Source organism: Tauraco erythrolophus, chromosome Z (genome assembly GCF_009769465.1).
Source record: "Tauraco erythrolophus isolate bTauEry1 chromosome Z, bTauEry1.pri, whole genome shotgun sequence".
NCBI lineage: Eukaryota > Metazoa > Chordata > Aves > Musophagiformes > Musophagidae > Tauraco > Tauraco erythrolophus.
The window spans coordinates 76,441,465-76,458,428 of NC_141496.1; the positions used below are offsets into that span (position 1 = coordinate 76,441,465).

Sequence of the window (16,964 nt, forward strand, 5' to 3'; positions counted from 1 at the left end):
CCACCTTCAGTGCTGCACGTTTTTCTGCAGCAAAATAAAAGAATAAATGCCAACTGCAGATTCACTGAGTATTGTCTTTCCCACCTGTACAGAATTGAAAATGCAGCACATAGGGAATAGCGTTTAGCAGGAGTGTCATAGATGCGGCTGTAGGGAAGAACCCTGATAAAGCAGATGCAGAACAGTCATACCAGAAGAAAAAAAAAAAAAAAGATGCCTGGGTAACAGATACCATTTGCCACTCTATTTCTCCACAGTCCAGGTCTGTCTTCGTCTTTCCACTGACCTACTGGGTTTTTGCACCTTGTTGTCACAACAGACCATCTCCAGCTTCTTACTGGCAGATAGAGCAGGGAGGAAAGGGGAACGCTTGCCCCTGAGAAGTCAACAGCCTTGCTGTTCTCCCAGACTGAAAGGTATCCCACAAATTTCTTCCTGATGCTTTTAAAACAGAGAGTCCAAAGCACTCTCTCAGATTAAGATCAAACTCCTTCATAATTTTGGAAAAATTAAGCTAAATATTTCAAAATTTATTTTTTATTAATGTGAAAGAGATTTCAAAAAGTCTTTACTTCTGTACTAAAGGTAGTTTAAAGCATCAAGATATTCTTGTTCAGTAACTGAGATAAATTCAGGCATAACTTCAAAAGAATGCAAAGGGGTTCCATTCTTCTACCAATTGCCCTGACTTATTTATCTTTCTTGAGATTATTTCTTTAAATCTTACAATCATATCTGCAACTTGCAAATGTAAGTTTACAAATACTTTGTTACAATGTGGTTTTTTTAGCAATATTCATCTTACAATACATTTTATTTGTGCTGTTGAAACATAAATTGATGTGATATTTTATTTCATTTACAAACTAGACAGGGATGGGAACTGAAATTTGCACAAGCTTTACTTTTGCTTTACTCTCTGATTCCCTTGTGTTCTTTTGTAATCTTCTGCTGCCACGCTAAAGCTGGCAGCCTGCTGATAAATTGCTCCATGAAGACTGACACTTGGAGGATAGCCAGTCTTCTGTCTTTAACAGCAAAACAATATCTCTAACTCCTTTGATTTTTGGGAGGGAAAAAAAAAAAAAAAACCTACTAAAAGGAAATAAATAGCAAACCTGCAACCATTGCTGATTATACTATTTCTAATTAGGAGATAATTTACCTGCTAGACATGAGCCTGAAATAAAACTGTCATCAAAGCTTTGAGAATTTTGAATACTGATCTTTTCCAGCTCTGTAGTTTTGTCTGTCATGGGCCAAACCAAAACCTTGGATTCAAATCTCCCTCATCTTTGAGAAAGTTTGGAGCTAGTTCCAAAATTAGTATGTCTCAAGGCCACCATGAGACATACTAAGGAGGACCTGGGTCAAACTTCCTGACTGGGTTAAGAATTTTAGGGGGAGAGGGGGAAACTCTGGAAGTTAAATAAGCACAAGAGATACTTTCTCTGTCTATTCCATACAGCAATTTTACTTGACCCTTTTTGGCAAATAAATACCTCGCTGTGACTAAGAGTTGGAAATTATAAATGGGAATTCTCTGTTCTCTGCGAAAATACACAGCATCTTAGACGATAAAATTGGCAGAATAAATACAAATGTATTAAGTAATTTGCTGCCTTTTTATGTGAATAAATGATATACAAGAAGGTCATGAATTATAAGAATTTAACTGTCACTCATTCATTTACTTGTTGCACACATTTGACATTAAAGTTGTTTAAAGTAGGTATGTATTCAGATCCTCTGCTTAGGTAAAGAACAGCCAAGAATAACCCTGCTCTGTATTTGAGTGAACGTCATCACCATTCCTTTGCCAATATTGATATCATAAATTCAAAAATTTGTTTTTACTGAATATTTTCTGAAAATCATTTAAAATTCACTGATCCGCTAGAGAATAAGCATTCATTAGTTAGGAGCAGAAAGTAAACACTCAGGGGGGAAAAACAGACTTTAAATGAATTCATTGAAAAATTCATATGAATATTCATGGCATTATTTTGCCACAGTTTTCATTCTTCTCTAATAGCAGTGCTATTTCTCTGAAGAACTAATTTAATTCAGCAGATACATGTTTACATGTACAAAGGATCTCAATTAAGTGTTTCATCAACTCTCCGTCATTCTCTGCTAGGCAACTGATTCAAACACACAATTCGAGGGTCCAAAGTCCTTATACAGCTCCTTTTCACAGTGGGTTTGCCTGGAAATGTCTCAGATAAACAAAAGTTTTTTCTGAAACATACCTTGAGAACCTCAAATTACTTGTAGCACAGTACACCATTCTTGTGCTGTCAAGTTCCGAGGAGTTTGCAAACACAGGAGGATTTAGGAAACTCACTGTTGGGGCAACACAACTAGGTTGTGCCCATTTTTTGTGAAGATAAGAGGAAAGAAGAGAAAGGCCTATCTGATTGCATTCACAACATCGGATTATGAGACTAACCCATTTGTTATTATAAGACCTCTTTCCTAAACACCAATAGTAATTGATTACGGTTCCCAGTTGGCAGAAATGCACCACACAGGGATGTAGACACTTGAGCCAAAAATATTTGGTTAGTATGTAAAGCAGGAAATGAGAACCACTGAACCTTAAGGGTGTTGACACACAGCCGCTTCCAGATGGACCTCTGACAGACAAAGGTAAACTGTTTCATCACTGTAGTTATCAACCACTGTCCAGAGCCAGAAGCTAACCACCCTGGACAGGCATGGCCAAACCAGTACTCAAGTTATAAGAAGACTTTCAGATTCAGAGAGACTCACTGAGTATATGTTCTTCAAACACAAAGGCTTGATATTAATCCTACTAGTGTTGTAGTTCAGAAGATTTCCATTGGGTTAGTGTGAGCACGCTGTTAGAAAACCATTGTGACTTGAGATATCTAGCTAGAGGCTCAAACCGTATGTCTCAAAAAATTGGCCTAAAAATGAACAATAACTAGGAAGAATGAATGATCCACAAGGAATTATGGATCTGCATAAACAGAATACATTTCCTCAGAATTCATATACTGTAAAATCAAGCCCTCCTCTCTTTAGCTAATACTCTGAGCCTATTTGTCTAACCTAATATTCATTGTATGAGCTTTATCTTTCCTCAGATATGTTAAAATAATTACTTTACAAGTACCAGGCACAGTGGGTCTCCACCTAATGAAAACACATTATCATTTCAATAGCATTTGAGAGGTGGGAAAGAAGTGGCACAGAGGCCTTGAAGGAATTCCTATTAGGAATTCAAAATGCGCGATCTGCTCTAAATTTCTCCCTTACAAAGGTTCTCAGAAGGAGATCTGAGTTAAGTTTCAAAACAGCACTATCCAGGTGATTTTTGAAATAATTGTCCAAGCTATCCCAGTATACAATGGAGAGTTTTACAAAACCCATTTTTAACCTCATACTAAACAACGCAGAATGACTGTGCCAGATTCACTGCTAGGCTGTACGGTTATGGAGCATGAGACAATAGCATCTTTGCAACATGCCTACATTTTTACCATCTACACACCCTGGGCACTGATTAGTGTCCAACACAAGCTACCACTCTAATTGACTGCAACGTTGCAAATAACACCATCAGTTGATTTGTGCACTCAGCTCATTTGCTGCTGAAGTTTCCAATGAGAGCTCTGATATTGAGACCTACAGGAAGGATGTGGTAAAGCCCCTTGCTTCAATTTTGAAAAATCCCTATGCTGGGGATTATTCCTCTGTGACACTTAACTGCACAGCATCCAGAAAGAGAACTAGTACAGCCCAGAAGCAAGCTCAGTTCTCAAAATTAGATCTGTAAGTCATACCAGCAACCTACTCAGATTTAGCTATCAACTGTCTGGAGGATATATTACTGCTTCATTGATGAGAGGAAAGGGGAAACGTAATAGAAATACTTATCAGCTAAAAGCAAGTGAGATAGAGGATTCAGCAGCTAGTTCCCAAATGGACACTTCACGGGGCTATGCTGTTTGCTGCTGCCAGCAGTAAGTGGCCAGCCAACAGCAAATGAAGCTGGTTATGTGCCTGTAAAACTGCACAGGCAATCGCAGCTCTGACTTCTCCTAGTGTCTGAGTGCTTAATCTTCCAAACTTTCAACTCATAGATGTATTTGTGTGCAAAATCCACTACAAAAACTAGCCCACAATTGATACCACAGCTCCCAGCTACGTAACATACAGACGTCTCTGAGAAAACTGTCACATGTCCACAGATCTTTTCCCATGCAAATTGCCAGCCTGTGTAACTTTGGTAGTATAGTCTGCAAATTCATTTTGCCTAAGTGCACTTTTTTGTGAGAGAGTAATAGTGGAAAAGAGTGTCATGTTTGATTCTGTCTTTGGTTTAGAAGCAGCTGTTGAGAATAAAAAAAGCAGGATAAGTGGTATGATTTGTATAAACAATATAATTTTAAAAACATTTCTGCAATAAGGGGAAATAAACTTCTTTCAGAACTTTGTCGAGTGGATTTTCACATTTTTCAAATAATTCTTAGCTGTTAGAGACTGGTAATGTTCCTTGATTTTGAAGGAGCGTTGATCTTCTCTAAATAAAGTAGCTTTGATTTTATCTTTGTCTGCAGACACCTGAACTATGTCACAGTATCTTGTTGAAATAGGAAGGCCATTTTAACCAGGCTAGAGCTGGACAGATATCTTTTAAATGCAATCTTTCAGCGTGTCAAATTGAAATGAAATGCTCTGGAAAACAGAGCAAACTATGTATGTTTGATTTTGCCTCCTAATGTAAAGCCTTGTTTATGGTGGCAAAGGGAAAATATTAACTGTTTCACAAAAGAGAATAAGCAACAAAAAAGTCTAGTTATGCAGCTCTCTGCTCACTGACATACTGAAAATATTTGCAGTTGCTACTGTATCATTACTTAAGGAGCTGTGATATCTTTTTCTTTTCTCCTAATGGATCTACAAAGTTTACAACACAGGAAAGCGTGCAATATGAGACTACAAAGCTTTAACATCATTTTCAACATCCAAGGTTCTTGAAAGATGAGATGTGATAGCTCTCTAGCAACCAATCCTGCTGCATGAATGATTGGCATTGGCTGAAGAAATAGTCTCCTTACTAGCGCTGGATGGGAACTAGGGGTTTCTATTTTCCAGAAATTTAATCTATTTTATGTTTGTTCCGGACAAATCTAAAGCCAGGAAAAAAAAAAAAAAAACAAGAAAACCCAACAGCTGAAAAAAGAAACATTTTCATATTCAAGATCAGCTAGGACAAAGTTACTTTTCAGGTCAATTAAAAGAATTGTTTTAGTAAAATTTAGCCACTTCATCAATTGGCTTTTAAACTTGCATTTTTTGTAATGAAAATCCAAAAAATATATTTCAAAATTATATACTACATAAAACTAAGAGTTCTAATTTTAATTTTTCATTCATAAAGTAGTGTATATTTCAGAGGTTTAACAACTCTAGAAAACTTCAGACCAACTCTAATCCACCTTTTGGTGAATTTGAAAAGAGCATTAATTCAGATCTTACTTCCAAACTGCTATTTCACATCAAACACAACTGCAAGTAAAAAGAGGGTTTTTTTCAGCAAGACCATTGTGGATTGAAGCTAATATTAGTTTTGATTCAAACAGAGCTTGAGAAAAATGTTATCACATCATTAAGCAAGAAGACAGATCTCTGAGTAGTAGAAGACATCAACAAAACAACAAGCCTAAATATTATTTTCACCTTTTTCCATCCATTGGGGAGTTTCAGAGAAAGATACATTATTGCAATATGATTGCTTATACCTAAATTTTTGAGAAGGCTAAATTGCATGTATCAGTAGAGAACTTAAAATAAGCATATTTGAAAACTAAACCACTAGTTCAGAGTAAGATAGGAAATGCTTTTGTCACTTCTAACACTACAAAAAAGCATCAATTTCATATGCATTGGGAAAAAAAAAGGTTTTGTGGATTAAATTTACAGTGCTAAGCTACCCAAATTCTTTAACAGAAACATATTTTCCATTATATTTACCGTCCACTGCTCTCCAGAAAGCTGAAAAATAAACTTGTTTCTTTCCTTATTTGATTCGTCTGACAAAGCATGCCTCTTCTGGAGCTGAGGAGTCTTTCCACAATTGTCCAAGATCTTCACATCAGTGTCTACAAAGCCATTCTTGAGGTATTTTGACTGAGGAATGCCTTTCTTCCGGCACTCTAGTATGAAATTCCATTCCTGCTTTATCCTGAAATAGTGTCAAAAAGGGTTTACGTGAATGAGCTGAAACAATATGGCAAATAAGTCTTAAACTTGATCTTTGTTTGCACAAGTATTTAACAAAATATAATTATGCACCTAATGTATTGCCATTAAAAAAAAGAAAAACACCACCATGGCATTCCTGGAGTCATACTTAGATTTTCTGGACTTATGCATACATTTCAGATAAGCAGGATTTCATGTACTGTTAACAAAATAGTGACACACAGGGAATAACAGAAAAGTGCACACTGAGGTGCTGTCACTGAAAACAGCATGAATTACACCCTTTATTTCAATAGAGTGGGAAATACATTCTCCTGGAACAAGATACGTGTGTAAATAAAAACAAAGACCTAGTGATATATGCAAAATTTTTCAGCTGGAAAAAAGTAATTTTAGGAAGTAAGAAGTTAGAAATATTCCCTTTTCCCTGCCTTTTCTTGTTCAAGTATAATGATCTATTTTCATTTTGTACATATTACCTTCCAATATCATCTCAGAAGGTGGAGGTAAATGTCAAAGTTATCACATGACAACTAATTTCAGATTAAATTCCAGTGTAACTTTAGGCTTACCTCCAGGACAAGCTTTTACCCATATAACTTCAGGTGCAAATTCAATGTGATATAATAAAGCTTTGCCAAAAGCACGTGCTTTAATTTAAGAGAGATTTATTTCAGCCCAGTCAATTAAGGAACAGGTTGATTAACTGAAGCAAGCATTCCTTATACCAAAATAAGACTCTGCAGAGCCCCTTGCATCATAAATCTGATCTCACACTTTGAATGTTAGGTTCTTGTGGTGCATGAGATTCATTTATGCAATGTCCACACTCTGGCAGAAATTTTAAGCTAAAGAATTGAAGAAAACCGACAGCTGAAGAAGGGTACAAAGTTCAGGATAATGTGCCCACTAGAGAAAGTAAAAAATGACATGTCCTATAAAGAGAATCAGATGCAAGTTTGTAAAGTTCGAGTAAGAAGTAACAAAATGTGTAAGCATTTTCTCAGCTGAGCGTGTGATTTTCTCTAAAATGCTGAGATGTTAAAACAATGGCACATGAAATAGAATGTCTGGTTTTAAGTCACATATGAAAAATCAGTTGCAAACTCAGGTACAAGAAGAATCTTCTGAACTTGGTGAAAACAAGTAGATTTTAGACACTCATAGCAAGTTATGAGATAGAAACCGCAGGGCAGGGCATATTTATGGGTGTATGATAGCATAGATTAAAAGTCATATTTGACTCAATGCTATCGAAATAAATCCTTTTGGATCAAAACTGCATGCCTAAATAGGAAATGTATTCCTGAGACAGCTGTAAACTGCCCAGCATAAATTGTGGTGCTTACTGAAACCTTAGGGGGTGTTAGAGAGGCTTGAAAGCAGCGTACAGCAACAGCAGGAGACTTCAGCTATGGGCATGCATGCAGCACATTGACACACTGAAGACTATATATACTCCTGAAGACTAGGTATGGCTGTTTATCAGAGCAGCTAGCTTGAGAGACCACAAGAGGACCTGATCTAGTTTCAAGGAGCAGCACACTATTCATGGGTCATCAGAGAACTACAGAAAGCCCTTTCTGTAATAATGACCGCAATGTATTCCCATGCAACATCTTTATAAAGAGAAAATAAGGAAAAATGTCTTCTACAAATGTTTCAGAAGATGAGCTACATATAACAGCAAGGTCGATTAAAAGTACAGCTCACTGGGTAAAGTGCTGGCAGACTGCAGGAAGATAACACAACCGCTGAGTAAGTACATTCTGACAAAGCCACTGTAAGGATCTTTCTCCCCTCATTTCCAAAAATAGAAAAATAAAAAAAAAAAAAAACCACAAAACTAGTTCAAATGAAGATACGAGAAGGCAGTATAAGCTCTGATAAATTAAATGTAAAAACAGAAAAAAAAAAAAGCAAGTGAAGCCACTTACAGCAGGTATACACATGAGTAGGAAAAGGATTTCTAGCATATCAGAAGCAGAAAGCCTCTCAGGGATGCAGTGGGGGCAATAACTTATCAAAATACGAAAATAGCAGTGAAGGAATAGTTTAAAAAGTTATTGAGAGCTGCAGAAAGGTACTTATCCTTGGCTTCATTTTTCATTAGAAAGATCAGTATGGTCTTTACAAGTAGACATCTGGAGGACTTTCTGATATTTAAAGTGTCAATGGAGAAGACTTGAGAATAAAGAAATATATATTTGAAGTAAATCTCTTGGTTTCTCTCACTGTCTAATTGTGGACTACTTTACATCACAGTGAGCTGTGATACGTAAACAACTTAGGAAGAAAAAGACTGGACAGAGAGAAAACATATACAGGAAGACATTCAGCTCAGGGAGTCCCTAGAGGAATACTGAATCTGTTAGTGTCCTGGTTTTAGCTGGGACAGTTAGCTCTTCTTTTTAGCAGCTAGAAGAGCTCGTGTTTTTGGTTTTACTCAGAGGCTCGCTCTGAGAAGAATGTTGATAGCAAGTTGATGTTTGTGGTTGGACGTGAAACTCCAAGGACTTTTCAGTGTGCCGGAGTGCAGAAGCACGGTGGGATAAGGGAGGAGCATAGTTGGGACAAGGGGGACACGATTCCCCTTGTGATTTGTGGTGGAACTTAAGATTGAGGGCCAAACTGGCCAATTAGTATTCCATATCATGCAGCGTCATGCCCAGTATAAAAGTGAGGGTCAGCTGGACAGAAGGGCTTTTGCGCTTTGGCTCTTTCACCGCTTTTGCTCTTTTGCGCTTGCTGCGCTTTTGCTCTATTGCCTTTTTTTTTTTTTCTCTCTCCCAGTACTCCCACTCTCGGAGTACTCTCTCTCTCTGCCCCTCTCTATTTCGGGGCCTCGCATTCGTCCAGGATTGCAGCTTCGGGACGAGACGGGCTGCGGATAAGAGGGGGTGGTGAGCATCTACGCTGTGTATTAAATCATCTGTATTAAATTGTTCTTATCTCAACCCACGGGTTTCCCGTTTCTTCTTTAATTCTCTCCCTCATTCCTGGGGGTGGGGGAGGGTGAGTGAGCGGCTGGGGGTGGGGTTCGGTTGCTGGAGCGGCCTAACACACGACAGTTAGTACAGTCAAGGAAGAGTCCACCACCAACCCTCAACATCTCAAAATCTTTTCTGAAGCTATTTTCTATGACAGAGACAAGAAAATAGGTTAGTGCAGACACAGCTCCTTAGCCCATTTTGTGGTCCTTCAACATGCCGTATCTGATACTTCTGGTTACAGAGAGACAGAGAGAGAGACGAGCACCTGGTTGAACTAGGCAGCCCTACCAAAGGGTATTGCCTCCAGCTGCTGTTTGGAAGCACTCAGATGACAGAATTTTCCATACCAGCAGACATGAAAGCTAAAACACCTCTTTCAGATGCCTTGACACATGAGACACTTCAATTTTTAGTGTTGATCTTGCCTGTTCAATCTGTAATTTGAACCCCTGAGACCACCAGCACAACACAGGGAAGACGCGATAACAAGAGATCACTGGGTAAAGCTAGACAATAACACCTTCATATCCTATAAGAAAAATAAACAGGTCAAAACCATCTACTCATCTTTTTTCCAAAACTCATGTACCAGTGAGCATAGCTAATTGAATCCTCCAGGATGGAAGCAACAAAAGGATTTGAACTATTAAAAGGCAGGAACTGAAAAGGACCAAACCCCTGGCACTCTCTTTTTCTAAGCCTTCTAAATAATCCTAGCTTTACTTACCACTGCTGTACTGCTGTTTCTCACATCCTCCTCCAATCCTCCACATACAGCTTTTCTGTCTCTCCATGAAGCTTAACTCTGCATTACTGACCTCTCATTTCCATAGAATTTCCTTCATTTTCTACCAAAGCAATAAACATTTGATCTCAGTGCGTAATTCAATGCACTGAAAAAGCTTGCTGCCAACATGCCTTTTTTGTATTCGTTTCTCTTCATTCATGCACAAAATACAACTGAATCGTTCCTCTCAGTATAAATTCTAAAAATGTTAGAAACTTAACAAACAGGAAGAAGAGGTCAAAAAATCTAACTCTTGATAAAAAGTAAGGCAATGAGCTCCTCTAGTACACCTCAGTGCTGGCTCTGTCAGGTAGACCCCAGGAACACAAGATCTCAGGATCTCAAATCTTGCTCTCTCACAACAAGGAATATAGAAAATCACAAGAAAACAGCTACATTAAAGATGAAAGAATAAACTATCCTCTGACTCTTTACTGATAACATGTGAAAAACAGAAATCTCAAGAGGTCATGACACATTGTTAGCGAAATAAATAAAATGCACATAACAGTAACTGCTGTTAACCAAATCAGTCAGCAAAATATTGACCTCAGAAGAAAGACAAGCATTAAAAATTAAACCTGGTTAGGAATTCAACAGGGATTTCACACACTGATGTGGAAATCTTGTGTCAAATTTCTTCTTTACTCATACTTTTAATGATGGCAACGTTCTCTGTCAAGCTTTTAAAGAATGCCCGTTTATGGTCACCAGGCTAAATACTATGTACAAGCACATTTTGAACAGATGGAAAGTGAATTAATAAGGAGCAACAAACATGCACAATTTTGTACAATACATCTCAGAATGAAAATATGATATATCCCAAGGGCAAAAGGTCTAATAATTTACAATCACCGCTTGTACTCTTGGGGTAAACACTAACCAAATGAATCAATATGAGCTTTCCTGGCCTGGAGGTATGACTTACATCAAGCCAGTATGTATCATTAAGCAAAGATTACAAAACTGTAATTTGCAGGTTACAGCTGAGATCAAACCAAAGGTATCCGGCTACATGGTTGTCATTCAGCTCTGTCATTGTCAAAAAATTGAGATGATGGTACTTCTTAAAGGATCTTTGTGAAAATAAAGACCATTTTAAGTCTTCCTTTGGTGACAATTCTCAAATAAAATAAAATTACCACCACATTTGTCATATCTGGAGGCTATTGCATGAAACGAAAGACAGGAAAGGCATCTAAGTTTTGTGACAAAGAGAAAAAAAAATATCCACATAAATAAAATCAGTCTTTAAATATGCTAATATACTTCTAGAGAAATTAAATTTCTGGTCTTGGCACTTTAAAGGCTCCTGATATTCCAGGAACACATTTTCACATGACAAACAAATGAGCTGGTTACAAAATCACAGCCTTCCTGAAGTTTATGTCTTTTTATTACTCTTCAGTAATAAAATACTTCGATCTTCCTCTAGAGCTTGATCAAACAGTGGCAGTCAGATTAAAGAAACAACTATCATTTTCAGTATTCAAAAAGTGGATGTTAGTCAAGTCAAGCCTAATTTAGGTGGGAGTATGAATACAAAAAAAAAAAAAATATTTCTGGACATAGGATCTAGATGAGATCTAAGGTTCCAACTCTTAACTACTCCAGTGTTTCCATTTCAGTCATGCAAATAGTCCAACTAATTTTTAAAAAGGCTGATTGCATGCTTGTCAAAAAAAAAGTTATGTTTCATACCTTTACATCTGTAACACAAAAGCACATCTGTCACTAAAGAGAACTGTAAATGGTATAGAGGAAAGGCTAATTCTGGCAAGATATTTCCCAATACGTTGCTGTTTTTCAGTAAGCTTTCAGGACAATACACTGTAGATATAAAACAGGATCAGCAGGGAAACAGAATTGGTAGGTTCCAAACTTGTCTTAGGTAATGGTTCCCCAAACATTACTTCACTGCTGGAGTGTGTCTGCAGCAAAAAGATTTTACAACATATAATTAAAGTTTTTTATTATACGTATTTCTTTTCAAGGATATGGGAGTTCCTTGCTTGGCGTTTTAGATTCTCCAGCAAAATCACAATTTTTATCAACTTGATGCAAAGAATTATGGTAGACTAAATTCAAAGATTGAACCCTTTTAAGGAGCAACCAGCTTGGAAATCAAGAAGTTTGCATTAGTAATGATTTCAAAGCCATCCCAGTAAATAAGGAGTAGCTGGGTTTCTTTGAATGGTTCTTCCTTCTGCAGTCATCCACTGCTCAACGTCTGATTAGGAGATCTTGAGGTAAAGCTATGCTTCTTAGGTAAAGAAAGGAAGTTTCATTAGATGTCACTATTTCCTCTAAATCAGGATGGAAGAAATAGCCAGGACACTCCATGGTGACACCAGTTTAGTACTCCTGGGTGACACTTAAATCAGAATCACTAGTCACACAGGATCATTAAATAAGCCTATGGAATTTTTATAAGAGCAGCACAGTTAAACTGGAGCTCAGCCCAGACTAATATTCCTGATGGACGAGTAGCATTTTCTTCAAATTCAACTGGATTGATTTAATTCCAATTTCCTCTGCCAGGATCTTCCATGGGTTGTAAAGGATTGTGGCTGAACAGCAGCTTTTATCTTTCAACACGTTTGCGTACATTATATTAGATGCAAGACCTGTATGCACAAGTGCCTAAAAACAGAGGCAAATAAGTGAAGTGCATATTAATGCCGCAGATCTACTCTCAACTTTTTGCTTATAATTGGTGTTTGGGGCTGAGGACTCCCAGCTTGAGTTTTGGTCTTGTTTAGAAAAATTTCTGAATTGGCTATCAAGTGGGACAATAAAGGTAAACATCACAAATAAGATCTTAGCTCAGGTACAAATACAACAGAGTTAAACACTGAAGTTTGGCAGAGAGGTAGAGACAAATCTATTTTATTAAACAAGCACATAACCTCTCAGGGGAAAAAAGTCACTGTCTGCCTGTAGAGTGAAAGTTTTCTTTTGACTTTTAACATTCAGGAAGTGCATAACTCAGAAAAGTAATACATGCACGTTTATCTAGCCAGACCTTGAGAGGAAATTTTTGGAGAAGAGGCACACTGGAAGAGGTGGCTGAACAAACTGTTATCTTTGATGCATGTTTGGTTGGTGAACAAGAGAGGCTGTGCCATTTCACAGCAAAGGTTTAGATAGCTAATCTGGGCAAACAGCTCTGGCATTTCCTCACTTGAATGCTTAATTTGCCAGCTTTCAATTTTTACCTTACCTGCCTTTCTCGCAGAAGACAAACATGTTGCAATCCTTAATAAAAAAAAAATCTAACTGTAAACCTTCACTCTTATTCCCTTTCCAAAACAACTGACAGGTAGGAAGGAAAAATTAATGAGGAAAATTATCATACCACATTAAGTTAGTCTGACAGCATTCAGGCTTTTGGGGTACAGTATAAGATCGTTCACCACTACCAGAGTCTAGAAGTTGAAATATAAAACAGAGCTATAAACACAAGCTTCTTTCCATAACACGGACTTTCATAAACATGTAGATAACCATGAACAGTGCACATTTTTATTAACAGTTCGTGTTTCATATCCTATGAGAGATTTAGAATGGACTTGTCTGATGGGGTTAAGGAAATGAAGTAAAATGAAATTACTCCTGCACAACACTGCTCTGTTTCTTCTCCTTTTATATTCAGTTGCTGGTTTACATGTGCCCCCAGAAGCAAGGGTTCCTTAAACTGCTGTACTTCCACAGTCCCAAAAGACCAAAGGGGAAACAGATGACTGGATTATCTCCACTCAGAGTGATCCAATATCAGTATCAGAATGAGCCTGATATCAGCCTTTCACAATATTCTCAGCAGACTGTTCTCCAGAATCAGCTTTCACTGGCCAGCTGCTTAAACATCCGTACTAGACTTGTGAATTCCCAAAATCTGCACAAGACCTCACCATTAATGCAAACACAGTTCAAGCTTTGAATTTATTTGTGAGGTTTTCCTGTTAAACAATCTTCAGTCAAAAAAGAGAAGTGTCTTACACGTGACTATATACTGACCCTTCAGGAACTAAACTACCTTGCCCCAAGGCAAGTAAAGTTCCCTAGAGGTTAATTGGGAGTTTTTCCTCAAATAATGCACACTACAATTCACTATATATTATCAGGTCGTTTTACATAGCAACATGGATTATAGGAACTGCACAATCTCAAGGACATTAGTGAATTGTAACCTTTTTGAGAAAAACTATATATTTTTTTAAAAAAAAAAAAAGCAAAGCAGTCTCAGCAGGCGAGATTCCAAACTCAGCTGTTACATTAGCATATTTGCAGAAAAACTCTATTAATTTCAGCCCTACTTGGGAATTCACTCTGGCTGCTGGCAAAAGTAAATATCTAGAATCTTAAATGCTGGAATGCAGTCCCCAGTTTGGGAAACTGTCTTCTTTCAATGCCTTTTTGAAATTATCATTTTAGGTCGCAATCCTTTCCAAAATACTTTCTTACTGTGACTTAACAGTAAGTAATAGCACTGACTTCAGTGGACCTACCTGACAGTGGTAAAATTTTAATCTCTGAGTAGAATACCAGAATTTGGTCACACATGGAATTTGATTGCATGAGGATATGCAATGAGATAAAGTACCATATGCAAACTGCAAGTTAAAGGGGAAAAAAAAAAGAAAAAAAAATCTTTCGTGAACGCTGAAAGTGCACTTGGAACTTTTTTCTTCTCTGCATCGCTCCCCAAATTCCCTACCTCCAGTTGTTGCAGGAAGATAACAGAATGACTTCAGATCTCATTAGTGGAAAAGAGCAGAACAGGTGGTCAAGCGCCACTCTTTCAGCTAGGGGATGGCAAATAATCACAGGCAGAAACGGTGTGAAGAAGGCATTGTTTTTATGGAAAACACAAGTCACAGTAAGATATGAGGCTTAATGTGTACTACTGACAAAAAACACAGTAGCTGAAATTAGCTACCTCAGAGATTATAAGGTCATCCTCTTTCCCTCTTCCATACAGAAATTCCCCATGTCCGGCACTTCCGGTTTGCTTTTGTACTAGTGAACTGAGAAGCTATGTTCTGCACCACAGAGAACCAAAAACGAAACAAAACACAGCAGGAGGACGCCGACATTTAGGTGAACATTGGGACCAATGTAAATTCTGTAGATGACTGCATGTGCCATTAGAAGCTATAGGGGAGGATTTCCAGCCATAATACTCTTTTTATGAAGAAGGCTGTAGTGGCACCCCAGGAGTCACTAGCTGACATATACAGAAGTAAAGTAGAGAGCCGTCTGCTTTATCTGCAATAGAAATGCTCAAAGCCACTTCTTAATGTAGCATCCAGGTCGGAAATGAGATCTGATCAAGTTTCATCCCAAATCCTTTCACTTCTCTTTTCCACCATGAAGGTAACACTCACAACAGCTAACTTTTTCTATACCTCAGCTCATATCAAAAGCAAAGCTTACCCTTGCTAGAGAATTTAATCTGAAGCACCAGCTTCAATTTTTTTCTTTTTTTTTTTTGTTAGAATTATTGGTTTTAATGCAGGCTTTGGGTAGAGACAGGAAAACCATGACTGCGACTATGGATATATTTAAAAGAAAAGTCTTGCAGAAAGGGCATTCAGACTTTTTGTTACCCTGGTCTACTCTTAGCCCAGCCACTCTGTTGATAGTTAGAATCTGTGAGCTGGGTTCTCCTGAGATGGTTGAAACACCACATGAAGGTTCAATGAAATCATGGTCTCAGACAAGGGCACTGTTTAACCCTGTGCATTTTATTTCTAAAATATAAAATTATTTTTATTGCTTTGTTCTCTTCTCAGAAGGGAAAAATGATAAGTCACATGTTTCCAACATTGTCATCACAGTATAATATTTCACTATCTCTAACAGAAATGAACATAAAGAAACCAAAATGTTGCTTAAAGAAACAATAAATAAATATAATAAAACCAATAACATGATTAATGGGTGTAAGCATTTTAATCAAGGCTCTCTTTAATATTTGAACAAGAAAAAAATCCTCTGATAATTCTTTTATTCTATCCTCTCTCTCTTATTCAGAAGCAATCGTATGTGTCCATTTATATAATTCATTTTCTTTCTCCTATCAACTCAAGAAAAAGACTTAGAGTATTTCTTAGTACTGAATTTTATGAGCATGTTTTCATGAATTCCATAATAAAAAGCCATACTTTTATATAGCATATGAGCAATAGAAAAGTACAAAATGTGTTCTTTTTCTGTTCAAATTAAAGCTACACAGCAGACAATAAAATACACCATTAGTAAGTCATAATCTATATAGGAAAGAACAGGGACTAATGAAATACAAGTACAGTTTGTGCTGCATTTGTCTTACAATCATCTAAGGAAAGGAGGTGAGAAATCATTGAAATCAACTCCTTCAAAAAAAAATTTGACTCATCTGACAATGCTTAGTATATGACAATGTTAGTGGATAATAACAATAATGGATTCAGTTAAAATGAACAGCAGAAAAGTTCTTACTTCTCCAATGAGCTTTTTTCTAATCTTTCTTTCTCTTTCCTCTGACGTTCTTTGTTCTTCTTAACTCGAGTTTCCCACAGTCCTCTTATGAGAGAAAAGTCAAATATTATCACCTGATGTCCCATGCTGTCAACATTAACTTCTCCTGCAAGAAAAAGCCATCATGAACACTTCAGGAAAGAAATAATGAGCAAAATAAGGAACTCAACAATCATGTTTCATTAAAATTAACTGGGGAAAAAGAGCTGAAGTCATAAGAAATATTAACATAGAATGCTTTCCATCTTACCTAATTTGTCTAGGGTTTTGTGCTGGCAGTAAAACGTAGCATACAATTGACTTCTACATAAAATCTATGGCAACAGCTAAATGTTGAATTTTTGTGTTCCTTGCACTTTTCCCCTTCCAAGATAAAGACACAGTAGCAAAGAAATATTAATTTGATTAAGTAACACTGACAA

General features: G+C 37.2%; 1 protein-coding gene across 1 annotated transcript in view; it reads right to left on the reverse strand.

The window, feature by feature from the left end:
- The window catches only part of LRRC2 (leucine rich repeat containing 2), a 58,711-nt gene extending 42,062 nt beyond the window's left edge, over nt 1-16,649 (reverse strand). The window contains exons 1-2 of the mRNA XM_086629632.1: nt 16,504-16,649; nt 6,007-6,217 (exon numbers count right to left, since the gene is read on the reverse strand). Of these exons, the coding sequence (XP_086485758.1) occupies nt 6,007-6,217; nt 16,504-16,628 (336 nt within the window). The 5' untranslated portion in view covers nt 16,629-16,649. The remainder of the gene's footprint in view (nt 1-6,006; nt 6,218-16,503) is intronic.
- Between the last annotated feature and the right edge of the window lie 315 nt (nt 16,650-16,964).